Source organism: Stegodyphus dumicola, chromosome 1 (assembly GCF_044657685.1).
Source record: "Stegodyphus dumicola isolate Sdum_Otavi_A_Nest chromosome 1, ASM4465768v1".
NCBI classification, from domain to species: Eukaryota; Metazoa; Arthropoda; class Arachnida; order Araneae; family Eresidae; genus Stegodyphus; species Stegodyphus dumicola.
Window position 1 is genome coordinate 162,369,126 of NC_140768.1, and position 26,681 is coordinate 162,395,806.

General features: G+C 32.9%; 1 protein-coding gene across 3 annotated transcripts in view; it reads left to right on the forward strand.

The window, feature by feature from the left end:
* Positions 1 to 26,681, forward strand: part of LOC118198772 (5-oxoprolinase) — a 187,030-nt gene that overhangs the window by 6,276 nt on the left and 154,073 nt on the right. For all 3 annotated transcript variants that reach the window (XM_085822874.1, XM_085822870.1, XM_085822863.1), the window contains exons 2-10: positions 488 to 679; positions 7,812 to 7,937; positions 8,198 to 8,304; positions 11,627 to 11,742; positions 11,821 to 11,900; positions 13,197 to 13,249; positions 13,506 to 13,618; positions 23,480 to 23,568; positions 23,732 to 23,849. In XM_085822874.1, coding sequence (XP_085679000.1) covers positions 488 to 679; positions 7,812 to 7,937; positions 8,198 to 8,304; positions 11,627 to 11,742; positions 11,821 to 11,900; positions 13,197 to 13,249; positions 13,506 to 13,618; positions 23,480 to 23,568; positions 23,732 to 23,849 — 994 coding nt within the window. The remainder of the gene's footprint in view (positions 1 to 487; positions 680 to 7,811; positions 7,938 to 8,197; positions 8,305 to 11,626; positions 11,743 to 11,820; positions 11,901 to 13,196; positions 13,250 to 13,505; positions 13,619 to 23,479; positions 23,569 to 23,731; positions 23,850 to 26,681) is intronic.

Genomic DNA, 26,681 nt, shown 5'->3' on the forward strand with positions numbered 1-26,681 from the left:
AAGAAGTGATTACTTTAGGGATCATATGAAAAGTGAATTTTGTCATGAAAAATTTTCAAATATGAGACATTACTGTAAATGATTACGTGTTTGATTAACAGACTCACGAGCAGTGCTACAGTGTGTGGAAGAAAAAAATTATCTCCAGTGGACAACACTGTGTATCGGAAATTTTAAAGATTTTCTCTTTTTAAATTATTTTGTGTTATTGCTGTTGAATTGAATTTTGTGGTTGGAGTTCAAAGAACATGATATTTAATAGATAAACTGTTAAAAAAAAAAACTTTTTCTATAATATAAAATCTGAAAACTTTCGGATTTTTAAAATTTTTGTTTGTTCACTTACATTTGGCAACTATGTTTAGAGAACAGTCTTGAGTTTGAATATATTCTGTTATCTCAGTTTTCAGTTACCCCTTTTGTTACACTAATGCTTTATGATCATGTATATAAAGTATAAAATTTAATGTTTTTTACTTATTTTTAGGTTTCGAGTCAGAATTATGATCCAGGTAAGCCCATCGGTACAAGTGAGCTTGACTGGATACGGATGGGAACAACTGTTGCCACCAATGCACTTTTAGAAAGGAAAGGAGAAAGAATAGCCCTAGTCATAAGTGCTGGCTTTAAAGACACTTTACATATTGGAAACCAATCTAGACCGAAAATATTTAGTTTGGTATGATTTTCTTATATCAATGAAAACAAAAATATGCCAATTTTAAAAGAACAAATACAGTATTATCTCCCGGTAAGAGACACCCAGCAGACCAGATATTTTGTCCTGTAAAAAGAGGTATATCTTCTTCGGAAGATACATACTAAAAATGTAATTTAATTAAAAATTCATGTTCTATCAAGCTCTAAATAAAATAAATGATATAAATAAGTAAGAAGTCAGTTTTTTTTTTTTTTTCAAATTTGAAGGTAGTAAAAAATTAAAATTCTTAACAAAGTTGTCAACTCTGCAGATTTCTGATCGTTCTCCCACCAATCCGATTTATAACATATTTCTCCTGACATTCTCTTATTCTTAAAATTTCTCACAATTTTTATGTAGCTTGGCTTAATACTTCTGTCTTTGCAATCCCCAAAAAGTGATTTTGGATGTCTGAAAGCACATGGTTTTTCTCTAGACTGCATAAAAAACCAAATTAGTTTCATCGATGAGAAATTTTGGCACACTTCTGGTTTGTGAGTGAGAACACATGTCCAAAAACGTCATGTTCCATTTCTCCATTGAGCATCGAGTGCCACTGCGCGTCTTCTGGCACATATTAGCCAATGAGCACAGAGCAAGATCGAGGTTGTTATTTCATTCATTTCATCCCTAAGCTGTGTGTCAGCGCACATGCTTTCGGGAAATGATTTTCCTTCTATAATTTACTCAAGGAACTGTAATACATTTGTGACGTATACCATTTGTCATTGCATTTTTTTGATTTCACACGGTGGAAAGGCCAATGTTCTCAAATATGTGCATACATATAAAAATACAAGGATAACATGCATTCTATTTAAAAAAAAAAAAAAAGGAAAATTATTTTTCTTTCTGTGGAAACGAAGTTCCAGAAAGTTATTAATGCAGAATGTACTGTTTGCATTTAAGAATTAGTAACTGAACTTTCAGATATTAATTAGTAACTATTTAAAGTTAATTCATTATTAAAAAATATGTTTTTATCATTTAAAAATCTTTTTTTGCCCTTCAGAAAAATTTCTTGATTTTTGAGTGTCATAGGTTGGCATGCATGTCTTAATTAAAAAGCTTAATTATTGGAAAAATGTATGAAATGAACAATAGAGTTTTGTACTTAACATAAATTCGATGAAAATACTTTACCCAGCTTTGTTTCAAAGTCTGTGCATTGCAAGCATTTTTTCCTCTTGAATATTAAAGTTGCTAATGATCTGTTGTTGTCTTGTCCTTACTACATGGAACAATGGTTACCAGAGCCTATTCCTAAGAGGGGTAAGACTTCTATTTTCCACCTCCAATTTTGAGGGAGAGCACCTCCAGGGGGGAGGGAATTCAATGATCTTCCATCCCTCTCCACTCCCACCAATCCACACGAGAGGACTTTTGGCTCGGCGCATATTTAGAGTGCTGTCATGGTGCAACAATACTATACATTTACAAACATCTATGTGTTCTCTGGGATTCGAACCCGGACCCTTCGATACTATAAGTACCTCTTCTAACCACTATACCGTCTGGGCAACTGCTAATGATCTTAAACCCTTCTTTGTCACCAACAATTAACATGATTTTTTTTAATTGGAAGGTGTATTTTAAGATGTGTGTACTTTTTTATGTCGCACGTTTCATTTGGCTCTTATTACTACTTTTCAAGCTATTTTTGTTAAAGCTGACCGCATCAACTGTGGTTGAAATAAAATATTTTTTATGTCATCAATGTACACAAGCTTTTATTAATATCTAAATATATTTGCATTTGAGCAGGGCTGTTGATTTTGACAAGTTGAAACAATTCGTTTTTATCAGTAGTATTTTCACTAAGGGCACTCGAAACTGGAATTTTAAAAAGCCTACTTTAAAAGAAGTGTAATATGAGTTTAAAGTTTTTAACTTTTCCCATTACCCTTTCTCAGGAACATAACTAAAATTTGTGGTAATATTAATATGGATATTACAAAACTCTGCCACATGCACCAGTTCATATACAACAAAAATTTTCATATTTAACCCACTGTTCAATACGAGAGGGACAATATATGCCACAAAAAGAATTTATTCGAAATTTCTTAAATTTGACATTAAAAAATTTAAATTACTACTAAGAACAATAAGGAATATTTAATACTAAGCATGCTTTAAATAGAATTGTATTTACTGTAAAATTAAAAAAAAGTAGACAAACTGAAATTTAAGTAATCGGACATTTACAAGCTGATCATTATTTCCACAAGAAGTTTGACTAGGAGCATGCCATAAAAACAGATTTGTCATGAACCTTGAAACTTCTAATTATGCCTTTTTTGCAAAGGCTGTTATATTAATGTTACATTAGGTGGAAAAAAACACTGATCTCAACTTCACATATGGTGGGTGAGCTGCAAATTGTCAAGAAATAGCAGAATCTTTTTATTTTTATTAGACGTTGTTTCATCAAGAGGAATCAACCATTCTGACATTATGTTTTGCATCATCCATGCTTTTTATTATGTTGCCAATCGACAGAAAGTTTTTGGATTGGTGTGTTTGAAGCATCTTGGTATTTTTAGCATTTCCAATTACAAATGATTGCTCAAACTCTCCTTCCATGTTACTACAATATTGGCGTTTCCTTACAGCTTTTAACACCAGAGTATATTTCTCCTTTGAAGCATAGTGTTTTGTTAGGCAAAATTTATTAAAATAATCCAGTTTCATTAGCATTTTAGATGTGTTTAGCCTCATATCCTTTAGAAATTTCATTTAGCTTTTTTATCCATTCTGTTACATGTTGCATATCTATTTTCTTCACCAAAGATAGTGAGTAATTATAGTTTATAAGGTATTTTCTCCTTCCTTCCAGCGTGCTGGTTAGTACACTCGGTGCATATTTGAGAGGTGCAGGGTTTGAGGCTTGGCAAGGGCATTGTACATTTTTCATGTCTCCTGTTTCAAAATAACCTAATGACTATAGTGGTGCCTGAACAGAAAGGTGATGAATCATGATTCTTCATCACCACGATTCTGCAATTGGTTACCGCAATCCTAAGTTGCCCTTTAAAAGGGGAAGCATATAAGGTATTTTCGCCATCCTTTCAGCATGCCTTCACAGTGTAATGGTAGCACACTCACCGTGTATTCGAGAGGTTCAGGGTTCGAGTCCTGGTGAGGGCACTGCACATTTTTCACGTCTCATGCTTCTACATAACTTAATGACTCTACAGTGGCACCCAAACAGAAAGGTGATGAAGGATGATTCCTTACCACCAGAATATGGTGATTGGGTACCCTAATCCTCAGTTGCCCTTTAAAAGGGGGTATATAAGGGATTTTCTCCATCCTTCGTGGTGTAATGGTTAGCACACTCAGCATGTATTCGAGAGGTCCAGGGTGTGAATCCCTGCTAGGGCATTGCTAATTTTTTCATATTTCCTGCCTTCAGAAATCCTAATGTCTCTACAAATTGTTATGTCTTTGCTTAAATTTGTTCAACTGATTATTTGGTGTTTAGAAATTCTGTAGTCCCAGACTTTCTGAAACTTCTTTAGTCTTTTCTTACAATAATACTCTATTTACAAGAATACTGTTGGCTTCTTAAAGAACAGCACTACTGTATCTGTAATTGAACACTACTGTATCAATTTCGCATTCTTCAATTCTTGTAAGTTTTACAGTGTTGGAATGTTTATTTGAATTAGTAATCCATATTAATTTTATTTCTTCTCAATCCTTTAGCATTGCCTTTCTTTCCCATTGATCCCTGTCTTGCATTGCCTGTGCCATTGTTTTCTTTCCCCTACCAAGAACTATAGAAGAAATAACTGCATTTTGAATTTTATGAATGTGAAATATTTTGATTGCATCACAGTTTGCATTTTTTTCCTATGTAGTGTTTCCCTTCTCCCTACTGAAAAGCAGTTTTCAAAAAAGAAGGATTAATTTTTCTTTTTATTGTTCTCTTGTCATGCAACTTCCTATCACTGAGTACAAATTTGCCTCAGAAACCTCGAAAGATTATTAGCAAAGAGTGTTTCTATTTTTATTTATTTCTCTACATTTATTTTATTTTTAGCCCAAAGGGCATTAGCCCAGAAGGGAGGGCTATTAATTTTCTTTTGGCATTTTGCATTGAAAACTTTAAAAGGTTGTATTACTTTTCAAATTGTTGGCACCAAATATTATTGCCCTATATCATATTTAAAGAAATTAAATAATGAAGAATCTGCATCAATGTATGTATGTTAATCGCACTGAGTGAAACAACAGTACCTAGAGCTATTGAATTTTTAATAACGTACGTCTCCACCTGACTATGGGTATCTGGAAGCCCAAATTTGGAATTTAGAATTTGTTTTATTATCTATTTCATGTTTTGCAAAGCTTTAACGATTTTTTGAGTAATAAACTCAATGATTTCAGAGCGAACAATGGCAGCTCTCTATCCAAATAACAAGTCAAAGAATTGCGCAAACTCGGTATCCATGTACACAACGATCTATATTCTCTTCAAAAGTCAAAGCAGCAGTCAACAAAAACTATTAATCTTAATAATCTTGTCAGTCCGAGAGTGTGAAAGCGATAGCAGCAGTGAAATTATTCTTGCTAGAAAACTGCCCAGAGTGGATGCATTTTTATCATCTTCTGACAAGGAGGAGGAGATTGTTGGAGAATGGCATGACCTGAGAATGGTGGCCTAAACGGAAAGTTGATGGCTGACATATTTATTAAATTCTGTGTAACATTTAATGGATTAATTGAAATTTATTAATTATGAATTTCAGTTGTTAGTCTTTGTGAAAAATTAATTCTAAATTTCTTACTTTAATAATAATATATATATATATATATACAGTCAAAAGTCATTAATCCCGGCTTGTCAGGACTTCGGCGATTCCAGATTATCGATTTTTCCGGGTTATAGATCATCAGTTTAAATCTGGTAAGATGGCATGCAGAAATTATAAAATTAAAAATATGAAACCGTAATTTATGAAATAAAGAACAATTATGATCTAAAGGGTATCAAAATTTACAAAAAAAAAGGCTTAATATTTATTTGTTTACTTTATTAAACATGTCTTTCAATGTAAGTTGTCTAAGTTGCTTCGTTTTATGTGATAATACTTTCTCTTTAATTCTATAAACAGACATAATTTCTTCTTCAGTTACAAAGTTCCGCTGTTCAAGTCCTATAATTGCTGTGTCGAGAATAGCGACTAATTTGTCAATCGAAATTTTTTCGTTTTCAATAACCTCTGTGTCACTTTCTTCACTATCGGAAGCGAATTATAATGACGAGGAATTTAATTTAAATCATATCAAAGACGGAATACATTGAGATGAAAGTAAGGAATTATGAACCAAATAATATAAAAATATCTGCCCTGAAGATAAAGATAGTGCTGACAGATCAACTTCCAATTCATTGCACGCCGTGGCATTCCCCCCCTCCCCCCGCCGCAGAGCAGAGTGAAATTGATAAACAGATTTCGGAATGGTTAGAGAAATGAAGGATATGCTTTTATCCATTGTTTGCAGCAATTTCACTTTTTGTTTAATTGACTTCGAAACATACTTTCGCTTTGTAGATCCTTTACATATTAGTAAATATATATCAGAAATTCTATTCGACATAATCGAAAGTTCAAACTTACTTTTATAAAATTGCTCTAACTGTCTGCAAAAAATAATAAGCAGAATCCAATTCAAAGATTAAGGAACAACGCTATCTGCAATATTAACTGAATTAGATAATTTTAGCTTAGCTTATACCGTCCGTTATACATTAAATGCACATGCATAAACGTATTATGCACACACGTATATTCGCAGCCGTAAAGGTCTTACGCATCCATAATTTCTGCGCATGCGTGAACGCGACGCATGCGCAGTAAGTTTGTATCTTTGAGGTCCGGATTATGGGTGTCCGAATTAACGACTTTTGACTGTATACAAGGTATTCGGCAAAAGAGTCCCTGATTTCAGTATTAGAAATCTTGAAAACAAAGATCAATAAAAGAGCGACAAGCAGTATATTTATTGTAAAAGCTGTAAGAATGTTATACAGAAATTTCAAAATAATAGTTATAAAAGCAAACTGTGGGGGTATTCCCTTAGAAAGTTCTCCATGAAGGCATTCCTTCTGCTAGGCATATGGCCCTCAGGAGCTTTGCCAATTTCTAGTTACCAAACCATAGTTATTAACAAAAATTTAAATTATTAGAAACCATTGATTGATCAATGCTCTTGTTTAGATTTTATCAATTCTACTAGCTCTATTTTCAGTTAAATCTGAAGAACATCCTTAGTTGTTAAAAATTAGGAAAATATATAGGCATAGAGAAATGTAATCAATAATGATAAGTTCTATTAATCTTGCTGCAGGCAAAAAACAAACAACTTCCCTCAAAAAAAAAAAAAAAAAAAAAAAAAACTTCAGTGTGATCTGGGGGTTGCAGAGTAGTCATTTGCAATGTAGAGTGTAGTTTGTCTATTTCGCAGAGATTTCAGTATTTCACCTCAATCTTTAATAACTGATAGAACAATGAAAAAGTATTATATCTGTATTTTAATGAGTTATGTATGGTACATTAAAAGTTATTAAACGTTTTAAGTGCATGGAACATAAAAAATTATTATTTTTCATTTTGTTGTTGCTTATGCTCACTTGTCTGAAGTAGTCACAAAATTCCTCATAGCAAGAAGTGCTAGATTATGCCTGCTACTGGAACAGTCTTTAGCATCATTTAGGTGACAGTGCGCTTTAGCTTAGTTCCGCCCCCAATTTTGATGGAGAGCACTCTAAGGGGGACGTGTCGGAGGTTCTCCCACTCCTCTTCCCTTCCACCAAAACATGCGAGAGGACTTTTGGCTCGCCTCATATTTAGAGTGCTGCCATGCCGCACCGACACTGTACATTTACGAACATCCATGTCTTCTCTGGGATTCGAACCCGGGCCCTTTGGCACCGCAGTCAGCGACTCTAACCGCTATAATGGTTGGGTGGCATTTTTCATTATAATTCTGATAAGCAACTGAACACCAGTTTGAAGCACAAAAATGTACTTATTATTTGAAATGTTTCAATTAAGTTTGAAAATATTTTACATAAGTAATATAATAAAAAAATTTTCAGGAAATTAACTGCCCCGATGACCTATATGAAGAAATTGTTGAAATTGAAGAGAGAATTGTGTTACAGCAAGATCAGTGTCAGATAAAAAAATCATGTCCTGTTTTGATTGGAACTACTGGTGAAAATGTAAGTAATCACTAGTGGACTATCAGTAATGGCCTTACAAGGCAAAATATTCTAAATTCTGTTTTGTCTGTTGTTACAATTAATTCCATGTAAATAAAACTGCATTTTAAAAATAATTATAATAATATATTAAAAAATACAACATCCCAATTGAGTGTTAATAGTACATTTGTATTCTTGCTGATCCCAATTTCAAAATAGAGAGTTTCTGCTGTTTTACTTACAAAGTCACACGAATGAAGCTTTATTTGTTTTTATAGATAGAAGTGTGGACGCCACTAAATGAGGAAAAATTAAGAAATGATTTGAAAAAGATTCTCGATAAGGGGATAAAAAGTTTAGCTGTAGTACTGATGCACTCTTACTTGTAAGTGTTTTGAAATAAAAATATTTTTTATTTATTTACTTATTTTGCTACAGAGGAGCAGAAAGGACCATTAAAAATTTGTTCTAGGTTTATTTTTTATTTATTTTTATTTTTTTAAGGATACTGATGGATGATATAATTTAAACATCAAAGTAAATAAGCATCTAAACTTATTCACATTTTGTAGCTCAAATTTCATTTTAAAGACCCTGAAGCAGAAGAGGTTTGTCATAAAACATCTGAGGATAAAAAAATTTTCTTTTTTCGTTAAAAGAACTGTAGAGTCGGTGTGTTCTTTGTTGACTCTACATAGAAGACAAAGTAGTGAATACTCACTATGTCTTTGAAGAATAAGTACTGCAGAAGGTTTAAATAAACTTTTTATTTGAACCAAAATAAACAGATGCATGCACTTGGTGCTCACAATTCACAACCACTTGTGGTTAACTTAAATTTAATAGAAGACAAAAATGTAACAAATCCTTTGCTTAACTAATGCTAAATCAGCTGAAAATAGCAAAGCTGAGCCCAGGAATAGCAGTATAAATCTGATGAGTGTCTAACAATGACTAATAGAGCTAATTTCAAACATGCAGCAAAACTCAGAACTAACTCTGCGGCTACTCTTTACGAACTTGAGAAACTCAGCTTAAATATGGCTTCTGAAACACTTTTAGATTAGCATACTACTACATCATTAAAAATTTACATTCCGGCAGGAAACTAAAATCAGGAGGGATAGGAAAGGAAAACTTAAAATAAATCCTTACAGAACAGTATGGAATTAAGAGGCCAATATGGAAAGTTTATCCAAGCTAATGTGAGAATTGTATATTCATATATATATAAGTGTGTTGTGCAGTTTTATATAAATATTATATACAGTACACTCCCGATTATCCGCGGAATTGGGTGGCGCAACTGCTGCTGATAATAAAAATCGCGGATAATCCGAAAAAAGCTAAAAATGGGTATAGGAAAAGAGAAAACAGTTATTCCAATTTTGAAAAATGTATATGTACAATAAAATGTAAGATAAACAGCAGGAAATGTTTAACTAACACTTAATATTTTAGTATATCACTCAAAACTAACCTAAAATGCATTTTGTTAATGAAAACAGAAGTGCTTTGTACTTACGAGAGGTGTCAAGAATACACAGAAAAATTAAAACATATGTACTGTTTTAATAATGCAATGTATTATGTAATTACAAAGCATAACTGTAAAATCAGTAAGATTAAGTAAGACGTATCAGTAAGATTAAGACGAGAGAGGGCCGTGGAGTGGGCACTGCAAGAGTGAGTAAGAAATCACTTACTCATCAGAGGGGAAGGTTCCGAGAAGGCCTGGGATATTTTTGCCATAAATAAGCATGATGTTTAGCAAATTTGTTTCGCTCAGTTTTGTGAACATTTTTATTTTCTTTGCTTTACGCTTTTAAAAAAAAAACTTTGTGCGGCAGGCGCAGATAATCCGCTCCGCGCATAATCCGCCTGCGGATAATCAGGAGTCTACTGTATTACATAAAATTAAAAAATGTATAATGCATGCCCATATGTGTAATTTCTAAATAAACTTTTGAAATAAGTCCTGTAGAATAATTTTGAGCAGTTGAAAACTTACAGGGTGTCCCAGAATTCTTTCCCTGATTACAAATATTCGTAAGGCACAAAATATGACACATAAACAAATTTTTTTAAATTTCGAATTGCATGTAACATATTCAAGTTTTGGTGTGCATACGTATTGTTACTTTCTTTGTTGGATTACAATGCTCATTATGACATTATACTCATTATGTTGCCATGCTGTCTGAGATCTTAAACATGTCCTTTTCTCAGATGAGGCCACATTTCATTTGAATGGTAGTGTCAGCTGACACATTGCTAGAATCTGGGGGGTGCAAGATTTTCCACGATGTGTTTAAGATCATCAGAGACAACCCTAAGCTGAATATGTGGTGCAGTCTTATGCACAGTAAAAACATAGGACCTTTTTTCTTCAATGAAAAGATGATCACAGTCAATACCTACCTTGATATGTTGCAGTTATTGTTGTGTTTCAGATTCAGGACATTCCAGACTTAATTTTCCAACAAGCTGGTGGGTCACCTTATTGGGGATTAGATGTCCATGCCTTTACAAAATTTCTGGGAAGATGGATTGGCTGTGATGGTCCCGTAAACTGGCCTTCATGATCACCGGACATAAAACCACTGGATTTCTTCCTTTGGGGAAGGACCAGGCCAAGGACCAGGTTTACTAGAAGATCCATCCCTTATGTAATATTCACCAACACATGGATGGAATTGGAATATTGCTTGGATATCCTTCTGGGAATGAAAGAATCACATGTAGTAATTTATTAATTGTGTACACTAAAACTTGAATATGTTACATGCAATTCAAGCTTAAAAGTATGTGTCAATGTGCCATATTTTATGCCTTATGAGTATTTGTAATCAGGGAAAGAATTCTAGGACACCCTGTATTTAGAATGATGCAAAACATTCATTGTTAGCTTTTATGGACAACTTGTCTTTTTCATTAGCTGAAATTGGAATAGCATGGCCATTCTATTCTTTTCCTCCCTTCATCTGTGGGTTAAGTTCCTCTGTGTTTAAATTTCTGCATTTCAAATAACCTTAAGGCGTGTTGGAACCCAGAAATCTTCAAAAAATGCTGATTTCAGATTTTTGCATTTTCAAATTCTCTACACTTTTATCTTTCTAAAAATACCATTCTTTAATATCTATGAAAATTAGAACTGTAAAAAATCTAGTTTTAATTTGTAATTGACTGCTTTGATAAATGAGGATTTTTACATAAAAAGTTTTTTCTCCAAACGTGATTTTTTTATACTTGATGTACCTTTTCTCAGGAACGCACACAGCTCGCAGGTATCTAAACTTTTTTTGACTTATTTATTAGGTCTCCTAATATTTATTGAAATGAGCTTTTCTTGATAAACTAAGAAAAAAAAAAAAAAATTGAAAAGAATTTTTTGTATGAGAAAAAGAACTAAATTTTACTATGCCTAACAAAGTGTCCTGTAAATTACTCTAAAATTCAAAATGTTTCAAAAGCTCATTTCAGTATAATCAAGTAGGTATACTTTAATTATACAAAAAATTTCAAGTGTGTATCTACAGCAGATTTTGAAAAAATGTACATCGAAAATGGCCACTTTATTATTGTTGGTATAGGACTTGCTGATACCCTTTAAAAACCAGAGAAACTACTAATCACCAAGGTTATGCTGCAATAGTTTATGAGAAATAAAATTTGTTTGCTTTTGTTCCTTGCTTATTGCATTTCAGATTTCCTGATCATGAGATGTACATTGGGAAAATTGCAAAAGATATGGGCTTTCATCATGTGTCTTTATCATCAGAAGTAATGCCTATGGTTCGAATGGTGCCACGAGGCCATACAGGTAAAAAGCTATTTTTCTGTATTTTTTTATTTCTAGTCAAGTTTTATTATCTAAATATATATATATATTTTTTAACAGCTTGTGTAGATGCTTATTTAACGCCATGCATTAAAAGATATGTTGAAAATTTTTCTGCTGGCTTTCAGAATAAACTGGAGGTATGTCCGATTGCTTTTTTAAAACATTTTTGAGAATGTATACATCGTATATTCTGGCATATAATGCACACTTTTAATACAAGAAATAGGACTAAATTTCACTGGTGAGTGTTATACGCCGGACATCAAAATGAGAGCTTAAAAATAAGGGGAAAAAACTAGACTTTTACATGCACCAAAATGTTTCTTATTTGAAAGAAATGTCATACCTTTTTAACCCTTTGATAGTTATGAACGTGTTCAGCTCGCAATTGAATCATGCTTCATAATGTGCGCAAACGAGTTCCGCTCGGGAGCAAGATTTCGACCGAAATGGAGCTGATACTTTCGACTACTGTTTACTCGTAATACTGCGCAAATTCAATAAATGAAAATGATCATTTTCCTAACCGTCAAAGGGTTAAATTGAACATTTTCATTATATGTTAACATGCAGAGTTCGTCTTATGTTATATCTTCAGGCATTTCATCGAGTTTTGCTTCATGCTCATTATCATTTTGATCCATAAAAAAATAATCATTATCTGTTCCATCTTTCACCAACACCAAATAGCCTTGCTGCAGCACAATTTCCATTTTCTTTAACGCAAAATGAATGGCTTTGCATTTGAAACCAGCACTGTGTTTATTTCTTCTCACAGGAACCATATTTACTTCTGAAAGTAGCACTAGATCAACCATATTTCAACTAAAGCAAATGCGATTTACTAAAGCCTTTGATTTTCACTTAAGCCTTTGATTTTCACTTCAAAATCTCAGCTTCAAATGACTACAGAAAGAGAAAAGTGTTTTACAATAGCATTCTTTTGGACATTTGCATTGAATACAGTCTACCTTATTTGCCAGAATATTTACTCTCTCAAGGATTTAACCCACACACATATTGTTCCGGTTACCGCTTGCCAGTGTGGTTTACCATTGTTCAAAAGGTTGGGACGAATGTTTGAATAAGTGACCTCAAAAGATAAGAGCATTGCACATGTATCTTTTAGGTTTCTTCATTAAGAATTGGGTGAGCATTATACGGCAAATATACCTAAAAATTAAAAAAAAAAAAAAGTAGCTTGAAATTATAGATGCGTGTTCTACACTGGTGTGCATTATACACTGGAAAATGCAGTATATATATATATATATATATGTACATTTATTTATTATAGTGAATTTATTCTTAAACTTTCTCCACATCAGGGAGTGGGGAAAACTTGGGGAAAAATACTTTGAATCTTTAAATTGTTCTAAAGAAATTTGATTAAATAATCTGTTTTTTTTTTTTTTTTTTTTTTTTTTTTTTAGGGTGTGAATGTGTTATTTATGCAATCAGATGGAGGATTAACGCCCATGAGCTTGTGAGTATTAGAATGAGCTCAATAATATTATGACTTTGTTAAAGTTAGGGATACAAATTTGTTTATATGACATCGAATCAAGTTTCTGTTCATCTACAGTACTGTCTCTAACCTGTTTTTAAGCTGATAGTTGTAAACAACTTAAAAACAGTTATTTTCTTGTTTAAGGGAAATTTAAATTACTCAACTTGCATTAATAGCTACAGTGCAGTTTGTATATACTTTTTATATTAATATTTTTATGTATTCTGTGTAGGTTCTGTGGTTCTCGAGCAATATTATCTGGTCCTGCTGGTGGTGTTGTTGGTTATAGCAAAACTACATATAATAAAATTTCTAGTCTACCTGTTATTGGATTTGATATGGGTGGTAAGTTAACTTAAAATCTTTCTTTTTTTAAAAAAAAAAAAAAAAAAAAAAAAAAAAAAAAAAAAAAAGCTATTTCAGACAGAAAATATTTCTACGATTTGAAAACTGGCTTGAGAAATATAAGTGTTTACTTTTCATGTATTTCACAAAGCAGTGTGTTTTGAAAACATTACTTATACACATTTATTAAGTATTTTTTTAAAACAGATTATTAAAACTGTATGAGCTGAATAATACTGAGTGCAGTTATTCTAAATATTTGGTTTATTAATAATGAATACAAGTATTTTTTTCAGTACACTTGAACTTTACTACAGGGTGTTTCACTCAAAAGAGGCCCCATGAAAAGTATGATAAAAATCTTACAATAAAAGGAAACGAAACCAACTTTTTACATGACATACCTTTATGTTTGAAAAATGGAAGTGCATTAAAAGAGGTGCTGGAAGTGATCTTCCCTACCTGTTCACACAGTTAAACATGGCGCTGCATGTTCGTGTTATGTTGCTGCCAGAGCATTGGGTATCATTCCTTGGATTTCACAATAGATGTTCTGATGCAAATCATTGATGTGCATGGTTTGTGCTTCTACATATACCCAGTGCTTAAATTGCGCCAGTACTTCTCAATTTTTAAGATAAATGACTATTCTAGCCGAAGCCGTAAATAAGATGAGCTCGGGTACTTCTTTTTATAAAACTGAGCCACAATTTCAATGAAAAAAAAAAAAAAAAAAAAAAAAAAAAAATTAGACTTCCTAACATTTTAGTTTAACAATAAGCAGACCTTGCAATACTCTTATTTCCCTAGAAATACGACCTCATGAGAACATGAGACGTTCAAGTAACGTCCTCTCACTCACATGTGGAAACCTTTCCCTTTAAGAAGGGCAATAAATTTTGGGGAGTTGGTTTAGGAATACATAAATTTTTCATCATGCCATCGTATCTAGTGTATTGTTATCAATGGTTACAGTTAGTTATCCTCTCAGGAAGGAAACTTTGTGTTCTTAAATGTGCATTAAGTGATAGCGAGTATAATAAGAGTGAAATACTGAGATAAACTGCTCAAGCACATCCTATACATCATCTTCCCACAGTATCCACTGATATAACCAACTACAGGGGGAGAAAAGTGTAACCAGCAACTTTACATTCATTCTTAGGAGTCAGATTCAGGACTCATTTTACCCCTGACACACATCTGTTTGATAGCTATGATTATATCCACAGAGAGCTGCAGTTAAAGAGAACATTCTCTTTCATCAAGATTTCCCTCATTTTTTGTTTCTACCCATCCATACCCTCGCGCTCTCATTCTGTTTCATCCTGTTTTTAGCATTACCTGAAGTTTTATCATCTATGCTTTAAGTATATATAATTTTTGCGCTGATAAAAGAGTGTTTTTTCTTCCTACGATCAGAGCTTTGGGCAGGAGCTTCTTAGTTTTTCTAATAAATCATAATTCTAGCCGGAGCGCACTGAAGCCCTAAATAAAAATGCTGCAGCACTTTTTTTATGTAACTGAATAACTATTTCAGTAGAAATTTTATCTCGAAAATTTTATTTTTAGCAATAAAATTATATTGAAAATAGCGTATTCAATTTTAATTTATCTCTTTACATTTAATTTAATTTTAATTATTTAATTATTTAATCTTTAATTGTTTAGTTATTTCAATAAATATTAATTATTTAATTATCTAATAATTATCAATTAAATTATAATTAATTATATAATAATTATTGATAAAAACAATAAATAAACATTAATTAAATAGCTATTTAATTAATTTGATAATAATTAACTATTTAATTTTAAAATTATTAATGAGTTTAACAGTCATTTTATTTATTTATTTACTCTTGTTCCTCTTTGCTCATGGTCTTCCATAGGGCTCTGGCACTTCTAATTTTAGAACCTAAGCCCTGGTATTTCCTTTAAGACAACCCCATATATATATAAAATACCTGAAGGGAGATCAAGTCTGGAAAAGTGATTCCACGACATTCATATTCGCTGCAGATGTATGGCATGTTGCCCCATCTTACTGGTAAGCCAAGTGGCAGCTCCTCATCATCCAAATGGTTCACAAATTCATGAAAAAATGCCTGGCACACTTCACTGTGTGGTGGTGTGCACTACTAGCAAGAGTTGTAATGTGACAATCTATCCAAATATCTATCTAGAAATCCTTAATTAATTTACATGTGCCCAAATATTTACTGGCCTGAATTCTTAGTGAGCGTACATTGCAAATTAAACCCTAGCATCAAGAATAATTAAATATTTCACTTACCCAATAACCCACATGCATGAGACTTGCGGAGACACATTTCTTTTTCTAATCTCACATTTATTTTATCAAAACACATTTTCTGTATTGAATATGGAACACTTATCACACACATATAAAATATCAAAATATCATAACTTAGAACACAAAAACGTGAGAACCTAAAATGGAATAGTAAACAAAAGCAGAACACATGTCCGTTAGCTAACACATCAAATTCAGTCACATCTCACTTATATGTAGTCGAAATTTTCTCATATTAATTTCGTCAGTGCCCTCATCTTTGTAGTACACGGGCAAGATCTTTTTTTTTCACTCACTTTTCATTAACACACTTAACATCATCACGTGGTGACACACTGCTGGTAATGCACATTCTGGAGTCGAACACGTATTGATAATCTGCTTGAGGTGTTTTAGAATGTTACCGTGGCAGATGGATTTTTAAGCTGAGCATTTTCATCTAAATATATTGCAACCTTGTGTTCTGCTTCTTTTTATGCAAAAATACGATGACATTCCATGTGCGACTATCAGGCCTGATGGAACTCCATCAGTGAGATATGCAGGGGCAGAGCCCCACACATCATGCAACTCGCTGATTGCCAAGCGACAGCAGGTAGGATACGGGAGAAGAAGGGAAGAAGCCAGTCTGACCGGTGCTTATATACACATGTGCAGTTCCATGATTAAGATTAAAATTGTGATGCTGGCAAACTGCGTGGTGTGAGAAATTACTATTCTCACACACTGGTAACAATAATGTAAAAAAATTGGCCCTGTGATGCACCGCTGTGGTAATGCACAAAGCACACCCATCTTCTGTGGATGAAAGGGTTCCTCAATGTGTTTTCATTAGTTCACATATTCTGACAGGGGGAACCACACTTCATCACTTTACTATGTGTAATCTGGGAGCAACACGCATGAAAATGCAACTCTGTGTTGAACTCTGTATACAGGTAGGAGGAGGTCACTTCCAACACCTTTTCTAAATGCACTTTCATTTCTCAAACTTAAAGACATGTTATGTAAAAAATTGGTTTCATTTCTTTCTGGTGTAAGATTTTTATCATACTTTTCCTGGGTCCTCTTTTGAGTGGAACACCCTGCATAAAGCTTTGAAAAGGTACTAGGTAATTCACAAAGAATTGTGTAATTTCAAAGTCTTATCATTTAAAAGATTAACAGCACAGAATAATAAGTAAACTTAAATGTAATGGGAAAATGTCCAAATTTTATTCCTTATGATTTCCATTTATTACATGTATAGCAGTAGTATTAACGGAAGACGTGGGCACCATCCCTCTATTATTGCGGTTAATCAATTCTGCCCACGTCCACCCTTGTCTAGTATTTATTAATAACTCTAGAATTTTTACATTGCCACATATTGTGGCTGATTTACAAATAAAGTCTACGCAATAATTGTATTCGCATTAATATCATAACTTATTACATGAATTTTGGTTGGAGAATTTTTTCTAATGAATTTTTTCTTTTGTAATTTCTCTTTATTTTTAAGCAGTCTATATATTATTTCTTTATCGTGAAATTTCTCTTTTGTTATTTGCACTATTTCAACTAGAATGTTGTCTAAGTTCTCTTGCAAAATTCCTTTCATTTTGCTGTAGTTCTTACATGAGTTTCTCAGTTTCAAGGTTTCTATTGTATTCCTCATATTATACCTTATATATTGTGCTAATGTCTTCCAGAATAGCACTTTTCTTTCCAAAGTTTTTCGTCTTTTTCTTTTGTGTGTTGCTGAATCCTATCTCTCTTTGATCACACCGAAACAATATCAGTATGCTTTCTTGTAACTTGATTTTAAAGTTTATAATATCTTTATGACGATTTAGCAACAAATGTGTCATGTTTTCATAATCGCAAAAAGTCAGTATTTGTTGTAATTTGAATACATGTACATATTAAATGCATGTACATTTTAAATATAAAATGTATGATACTTTTTGCTAGAAATTAATCACTTTTTCAGATGAAAAGCACTGCTGTTTATTTCCTTTATTCTATTATAGATTGCATGTACTACTTTACTCCTTTATTTATTATACTATTATATCTTTATTTTAATTTGTTATATGAAATTATATTACTTGGCATAAATACTATGTGCCCAATTTTGTTAAGATGTCCATTGTTTTTGTGATTTTTTGCACTATGTATTTTTGTTTTACTAAGAATTTACTAAAAGCATGAATATTTGTTGTTGTCATTTTAATATGAAAATCTTTAGTGAGTGGACAATTAGTAATGTAATGTTTAGGCGTTCCCAGCTGGCCGCAAATACAAGTACTTGTGTTTGAAATACCAAATCTTTCGAAATATTCAGGAAAGATCCGTGACCTGAAACAAAGTGCACTAATTGTGGGTTTGTAATCAGTTGTCGTGGCTTTACTTTGGCAAAGTGTTGATGCCATCTTTTACATGTATTCTTTTGTTACATATATAAAGGAATGTAAAAATTACAGCAAACATGTTCCATTTTTCCAATAATATGATTCTATTCCGTGTGAGCTTACATGGCACAAGCACCTGGTATTATACATTCATCTAAAAGAAGTCGTCGCATTAGCTGGTATCTGGAGATCTAGGCTCTTGAAGACTATTTCTATCTTTTTCTCTGCATTTAACCAACATTGTGCAAATAAAAATATGTAAAAAGCTTCCTGTTGTTTAGACATTTTTATTTTTTCTCAAAAAGAATGTTTTAATTGACAAACTAGCATCTTTATTATTAGTGTATTAAAACTTAGGTATTCCTGTATTATTCACATAATATTTATCATTCTATTTTGTTAATTCTTAAAATTAAAAAAAAGTAATTCAAACTTCTTTCTGAATTATTTTGTATATAGCATAATTTTATGTACAAAAATGCAATAAAATGAAAGGAAGCTAATGTTTAAGTTAGATATGTAGAAAGTGTGCATCAGATATACAGAATCAGTATGCATCAGATATATAGAATAGATCTTAAAAGAAAAGAATGTATTATTGAAATGTGGACTATGAAAATGCAAGGTATACATGTATTGAAGTATTCAGTAAATTGTACAGTCATCTGTGTAATGATGAACATTCGATTTCTTATGAGGCCCACCAGCGGCCGAGCGGTAAAGTCGCTGAACACTGGTAGTTCAGTCCAAGGTTCGAATCCCGCAAACGGGCTGGCTGCATGGGCGTTTTCGTGGTTTTCCCCATGTGTAACATGTATACGAGCCAGTTTCCCTCAGAAAATCCTCCACGAAGGCATCCCTACCCTTAGGCAGATAGCCCTAGTGTGCTTTGCCATAATTAAATACACCACACCATCGATTTCTTATGTAACAAAAACAAAGTATTCTCACTGTTTCAACTTTCTAATCACTGAAGAAAATACAATTCAGTTGAGTTTTGTTACTTAAAAATATAAGATAAAAAACCTTCCAATGTAAAATCTGCCTGAAATCTTTGCACCCTTTCAAATATCAGTAGTGAAATGCAGATGTCTGTGGTGATTTTTGGTGAGATGTAGACTAATTATTGACAACAAGTTTCCTTTTAGTGTTGAAGCAAGTTACCATATTCTGATGATAATCACTTTATAACTATTGGCAAATAATTGTTTTATCAGGAATCACAGTACTTGCAACTCAAAAGAATCTCTGAGGTGTTTTATTTTAGCAATATTTCAGTACTTATAAGTTTGGTTGTCTTCCATTTAGTGAGCAGCAGCCAAAATTATGCCCAACCATGGCAAGGATAGCAACCTTATCCTAAAATTTATAATGATGTAGTTCTTACTTTTATGATTTGCCATGTTTTATTCTAGACACATATTTTTGTGTTAGATGTTGATGAAAGAACTGAGGTGGATTTTATGTTTTGACAGTTGTATGGTAAAGTATGTGTGATTAAATTCTTTTGAGAAAGTTATTATTCACAGTAAAAGGCTTGAAAAACTACAGTTATATATTTTAAGCTGCTTAAAATTTTGGAGTTTGTTTCTTCCACATATGGTTGAATTTATAATGATCTGGTGGGCTACTGATGTGAGGTGTAACAGAAAAACTTTAATAAATACATATAAAATGTACATTCAACCATTATTTTATTACTGTAATGAAGTTATGGTGACTGCTTCCATCAGTATAGTTGACTTGTTGGCAAGATTACAAAATCTCTTCACCTAGTAACAGGTCCAGTTAACTCCACCCCCATAGTGGCTATTGGAGCATTAACCAATATTTCTCCTGTCATGCATGACATTCGTAAAAATGCTGCAGTTTGTTTAAAAAGCTTTGCAGGCCCCCAAATAATAAATATTGGAGGAATTACAATTTTAACAATGATCGAAATTTAAAGACACCAGTGGGTCTTTAAATTGGTTATCAATTATCAGAAGACCCCTAGACCTTGTTCGAGAAATGAATGTGGCTTCGTATTCTCTTGAATACGGGAACTTCTGTGTATATCTTAAACTTGACGAGAAAATTTATAAGAGTGAGGTGCCCACCATCCAAATCACAGTCATTGCTTATGAAACTATTGAGAGAAGATGTTGCAACAACCTATGGACCCATGTTTACACCAATGGATCCATGATTGAGCGAGGTACTGTAGCTATTGAAGGAATCTATTATAACTATTTTGCATTCTATAAGGCAGTGGGAAGAGATACTACAAATTTTGATGGTGAAGTTGAAACTATATTTATTGCTCTAAATCGATTAAATGCTCGGAAGAGTAATTTACCTCGGGCTGTCATTTTTGTCCCATAGCAAAACTGGTTTGCATGTTTATCTCTAGCAATAAAATTTGCATTTCCAAATGAATTTACAAATGTAGAAAGATTCTCAAAACTCTGGCTGACTCAGTTGTCTTGCAGTGGATTTCTGCTCATTGTGGCATCGAGGGGAATGAAAGAGCCGATTTCCTGGCAACAAAAGGAATGACTAATAACCATATGACTTATAACTCTGCAAAACTCCTAATTAAATTAGAATTTATGAGGAGGTTTGCCTCCTACCTATCAAATGAAGCTATAAAGTATTTCTTCTGTTTTCTTAGCATGCCTTCCTGATGTAATGGCCAGCACACTCGGTGTATATTCGAGAGGTCCGAGGTTTGAGTCCCTGCAAAGGCATTGCTCACTTTTCACATCTCCTGCTTCGAAATAACCTAATGTCTCTACAGTGGTACCCAAACTAAAAAAAGGTGGTGGATGATGATTTTCCACCACCAGGATTTGGCGATTGGGTCTCCTTATCCCCAGTTGCCCTTTAAAAGAGGGAGTATATAAGGTGTTTCTCTCTCCTTCTTAGCATGCCTTCGTGGTGTAGTGGCCAGCACACTCGGCGCGTATTTGAGAGTTCCGAGATTCGATTCTCGGCTAAGGCATTGTTAGTTTTTCATCTTTTCTGTTTAGAAATAACCCAATGTTTCTACATAGCCAAGGGAAAGGTCTGGGAATGTCTCACTAGTTTAAAGCCAGTTATTCCAGATTTTCTTTGTCATGTAACCATGGAGTTATTTCATCTTTTAATTGGGCATGATTATTTGAATGCCCAGCCTTTTAAAATTTGACTTAAGGCCTCTTCAGTCTGTACTTTTTGTGTAACTCTGGACTGTCCATGGATAAGGACCATGCTGACGAATGCATTGCACTATTATCTTTTAATTCTATTGGTCTTGAGAAGCAAGATCAATGGCTTAGTGGTTAAATGTCTGGCATTTGTATAAATAAATAAGTAATTTGAGCTGCATTTGGTGTTAAGTGTTCTGTTAAAAGTGTTATTACTATTTCCACTGCATATCACATCAACATTTATGTTGGGCAATAACAGTGCTAACAAAATTTTTCTTTATTGAAAAGTACCAGAATTTCAATTCTGTTAGAATTGATCTAAAAATAGTATCCTTTTGATGTATCAGAATGGCAAGTTCTGAATAAACTCAAGATTTTCTTGCATGTATTAATGAAAAAATGAATTTAGAGCAGCTAAGCTGTGTGACTGGTCAAGAAATGATGACACTGTATAATTTCTAAGGATAAAAATTCAGATTAAAACATTTTAAAGTTTTAAAGCAAACTACTATGTATAAAGTATTTTCACCCTCCTTTCTGCATGCCTTTGTGGTGTAACAATAGCACACTCGGCACATATTCAAAGAGGTGCAGGTTCATGTCCTGGCGAGGCATTGCACATTTTTCACGTCTCCTGTTCCCCTCCCTCCGCCCCAAAAAAACACACTAATAGATCTACAGTGGCACCCGAACTAAAAAAGGGTAGTGAATAATGATTCTCCATGACTAAAATTTGGTGATTATGTCCCCTGATCCTCGGCACCATTTTAAAAGGGGGAGTATATAAGGTATTTTCTCCCTCCTGTCTGCATGTCTTTTTTTGTATAATGGTAGCACTCTTGGCATTATTATATTAAAATATTTAGTAAATAGATTAAAATACCAAGAGAGAAGAAAAATTTGCCATAGTAAAACATAAAATTAGGAAAAGCAACAACCTGTATGTGGCATAGATTTTGGTTCTGCAGTGTGGCAGATTTCTTTGCTCCTGATGTTGAGGAACCTGTACCTGTTGCCTTCAAAGTTGATAGAGTCTTAACTAAAATCGAAGCCAAACACTGTTGCTTTGCAGAATATTATATTAAAATATACTTAATACATATATTAAAATATTAAAATGAATGTATTATTAAATTATTATTAAATATAAATTAAAACATATTTAATGCACAAGTACTTATACAATTTTAGCATCTTTATTTGTTACAGATGAGAAAAAGAATGGCGACTTATAATTGCAAAAATTGTTTATTAAATGCATGCGTATTTTATATTTTAATTAAGTGTTTATCCCCAAAATTGATGGTTAAACTTATTTACAAATGAATATTTCTTTTTTTTCTTCTGGTGAAAATTTCATGACATTTTAAGAATAGATTCAAAGCAGTTTTTTCTTTTTAACAATTTTGCTGCAAGATAATGAAATTTTATTGCAGTTTCTTTCACTTTAAGCAAATCCCATTAATGCGTATTTTAAAATTAAGACCAAAAAATTAACAATTTGTGGCAACTATGAAAACTGTTGGAATTTGAAACACAATAATGCTTATGAAAATGATTACATTTTTTAAAAAAAAAATTAAGAACCATTATGTGCATGGTTACCAGATTTAGGCATTGTCTACTAAGGTGGTTATGCTGTACAGAAGTTTCCTTATTTCCTTATAAAAATGTCAAAAAGATACTAACTGCTTTAATTTGGCTTTTTTTAAAATGCATATTCATTTATTCTTACTTTAAATCTAAATCTAGTGATTTTATAACTTGAAATGCATAAAACTTTAAAATCCTCATGACCTCAGGGTCCAAGCTGTGCGAATTTTCAGTCCCTTTTTGTATTGCTAGAATAATATGTTTTATTCTGTGCAATGAAGAGGCAAGTATTCACACATTAATATGATGACCTCCTTTTGTTTAGAATAATATGATTATTGAGAAACTCTACGAAATGTTTTGCTCATTCATAAATTTTGTTTAGGAACTTCTACTGATGTGAGCAGATATGATGGTCGCTATGATCACGTGTATGACACAACAGTTGCTGGTGTTAGTGTGCAGGCACCACAGGTTTGTTTTCAGCTGTTTTTGCTGTAGTAGTAGTAGTGTTAAAGTAAATGTAAAAATCATGTAAAGAACAGAAATGAAAAAATTTTGATCTGAAAATAAATTTATATGGCTGTCTTTAACAATTTGATAGTTTGTCAATTTATTTATTTTATTGCTTTTTAAGCTTGACATTAACACAGTTGCAGCTGGAGGTGGATCTATGCTATTCTTCAGATCTGGTCTTTTAGTTGTAGGTCCAGAATCTGCTGGTGCCCATCCAGGACCTGTTTGTTACAGAAAAGGTGGGACATTAATAAATTTCAAAGTTGATTTTGAAAGCTCTCCAATTAGAATATTGGGTTCTCTGAAAAGTCATGACGCATGTTTCTTATTACTATTCAACTTTAACCAGATCAACTCTCAGGTAGTACATTGTGGAGAGGTTGGCAGTTAGGAGATAAAACACACAGAAACTAATGAGAACATTGTTTTGCATGGGACATTAATAAATTTAAAAGTTGAGACATTAATGAATTTCAAAGTTGGTTTTGAAAGCTCTCCAATTAGAATATTGGGTTGCCTGAAAAGTCATGATGCATGTTTCTTATTACTATTCAACTTTAACCAGATCAAGTCAACTCTCATAGGTGGTGCATTGTGGAGAGGTTGGCAGTTAGGAGATAAAACATGCAGAAACTAATGGGAACATTGTTTTGCTTATTGAGACAAGTTTCTAATTGTTAGAAAACATGCTTAAGAAGAAGGAAATTGATATAAATTAGCCAAAATGTCTGGGCAGGCCTTTAAATTAAAAAGACGCATAGTTATTTTGTTGAGTTTTATGTTTTGTAGCTTTTAATGTGTAATTATCCTAATATTTTTTAAAAATCAATGTCATAAATTGCATATCTTTTAAACTGTTAAATTTTATGAGATTATAATATTAATAGGGTTTTTAACAAATATTATTAAAAAATAAATTTAATTTAATAGTGGCCTTGTAAATCCATAATAACTAAGGTTATCTAATACCTAATTTAATTATAACTAAATGCATTATCTTAAAAATTATCTCTCTATATTAAAGCAAGTTATTGCCTTTTGTTAACACGCTAAGCCCGGCGTCGGTCCCTGGGAACCGGCACTGGAATTTTCGTTTGGCTGCCGTCGATCCGTGGGACCGACAGCATTAAAGTTAAAAAATAAGTATAGTCTCAATGAAATGAGATCAAATGTAGTTTTAATGAAATTTATTGAAACATTCTAAACAAAAATGCGGCTTAGCTTTACACATATTACAATACGAAACAACTATTTTGGTAACATTTTTGGCTATCTTGCATCCCAAATAGTTTTGAATTGTCATCATAACATTTTGAACAATACTTTTGGACTTTATATCCTTCCTTTTTGTATAATTTATGAATAATTTAAGTCGGCAATATTGCACCGCTTGATTTCAATATTGCCACCGGCTGAACAGAAAGGACAGCAAATTCTGCGCTGGGCTCAACGTGTTAAATCTTTACCGTGGTCACAAGGTAAAACACAAAAATATAAAAATTCATGTGAAACTTATTCTTTGCATCTAGTAAGACTTAATGCAAAACAACTTATCACCGCTAATGCTTTAGTGGCTTAATAGAACCTTAAAGTATATTAACTGAGTTACAACCCCTGGAACTCTACACGAAGCTACGACACTAACAGCATCAGACAGTTTTCAAGTTTTGAAAGTTAGCTGACCTCTAGACTGAGTAGACACTAACAGCATCAGACTCAGTCTAGAGGTCAGCTAACTTTCAAAACTTGCTAACTGTGCCTACATCAGGCCTTTCAGGTTTGTTCTGATGAGCAGGTCTCTCTCTAGGCAAGCAGAATCGGTGACAACAGCCAGTCTTTTGTTATGAATCATGCTGATTATGATTTTAATGCTCATTTAAAATATTTTATGCTACTTGATAAATTTCATAAAATTAATTTTATTCTCAAACATATTAATAATTATGTTATGTTTAATAACAATGCATCCTACTCACGTTCAGGCATAGATATAATATTTTTAATTGAATTATTCAGTTCCCATTGGCTCATAGGTCCTTAATTTTTTCATTAATGGTCCTTAAAAGTACTTAATTTCCTTGTGCAGAAATGTGTACGAACCCTGTAAAAGGAACAATGAGCAGTCGATAGTACATTGCCCCTTTTGTTCAATAAATGTTTGCTTTCTTTTATGATAATGAGCTTCACTAATCCTCATTATCACAAAAGAGCCTAGTTTTATTTGGGAGAAAAGGTGAACAAGGTGCCGATTTATGGTTTTGTCTAAATTGAATGTTATACTCCGAAAGAAATTTTGAAGAAAGCGAAGCTAGTGAAAATTTTAAGAAACAAGATCAAGCAAATATCATATGTGTGGCAACACTTTTCATGCAAAATCCAATTATTTTTTTCAGGTGATCAAACTTGTTTGTGGTCTCGCGTTATCGGGATGGAATGCAGTTCCTATATGATTCATGAGCTCCGGAAGTTTCTGGAAGATAGATTCATTGAAACTGTCCAGTTGGTGACAGCAAACATTCGAAATGATTTTTTGGCTAGTTAGTAGGAACTTGGAACCAAGACCACACCCAAATTTGATCACTGATAAATAAATTATTGGAGTATGGATGAAAAGTGTTGCCACATGTAACATACTCCCATGATCTCATGCCATCAGATTTTCACTTGTTTTGCTGTCTTCAAAATTTCTTTTGCAGTGTGCCATTCAAATCAAATTCAATGAAATTATAAAAGCTGTCCTTACTGTATTGATATCAAATTTTCTTTAAACCATCTCCTCGATTCTCCTGCTATTTTGGCCAAACTCTTCAGTATTGATATAGCTCCCCCGCACCAACTCCTCTATTCTTTGAAAATTATTAATGTTGCTGCAGCTGTTTTGGATACTTTTGGCCCTATTTGACTCCTCTGCACTCACGCCTTGGACAACAACATTCAAATCAAATGACACTGTCAATCAGCACTTTGTTTAGCTTTTCACCGATAAAGCCAGGTTCTTTTGTTAATGAGGAATTATAAAGCTTGTTAAAAGAAAGCAAACAGTTATCGAGCAAAAAGGACAATATACTGTT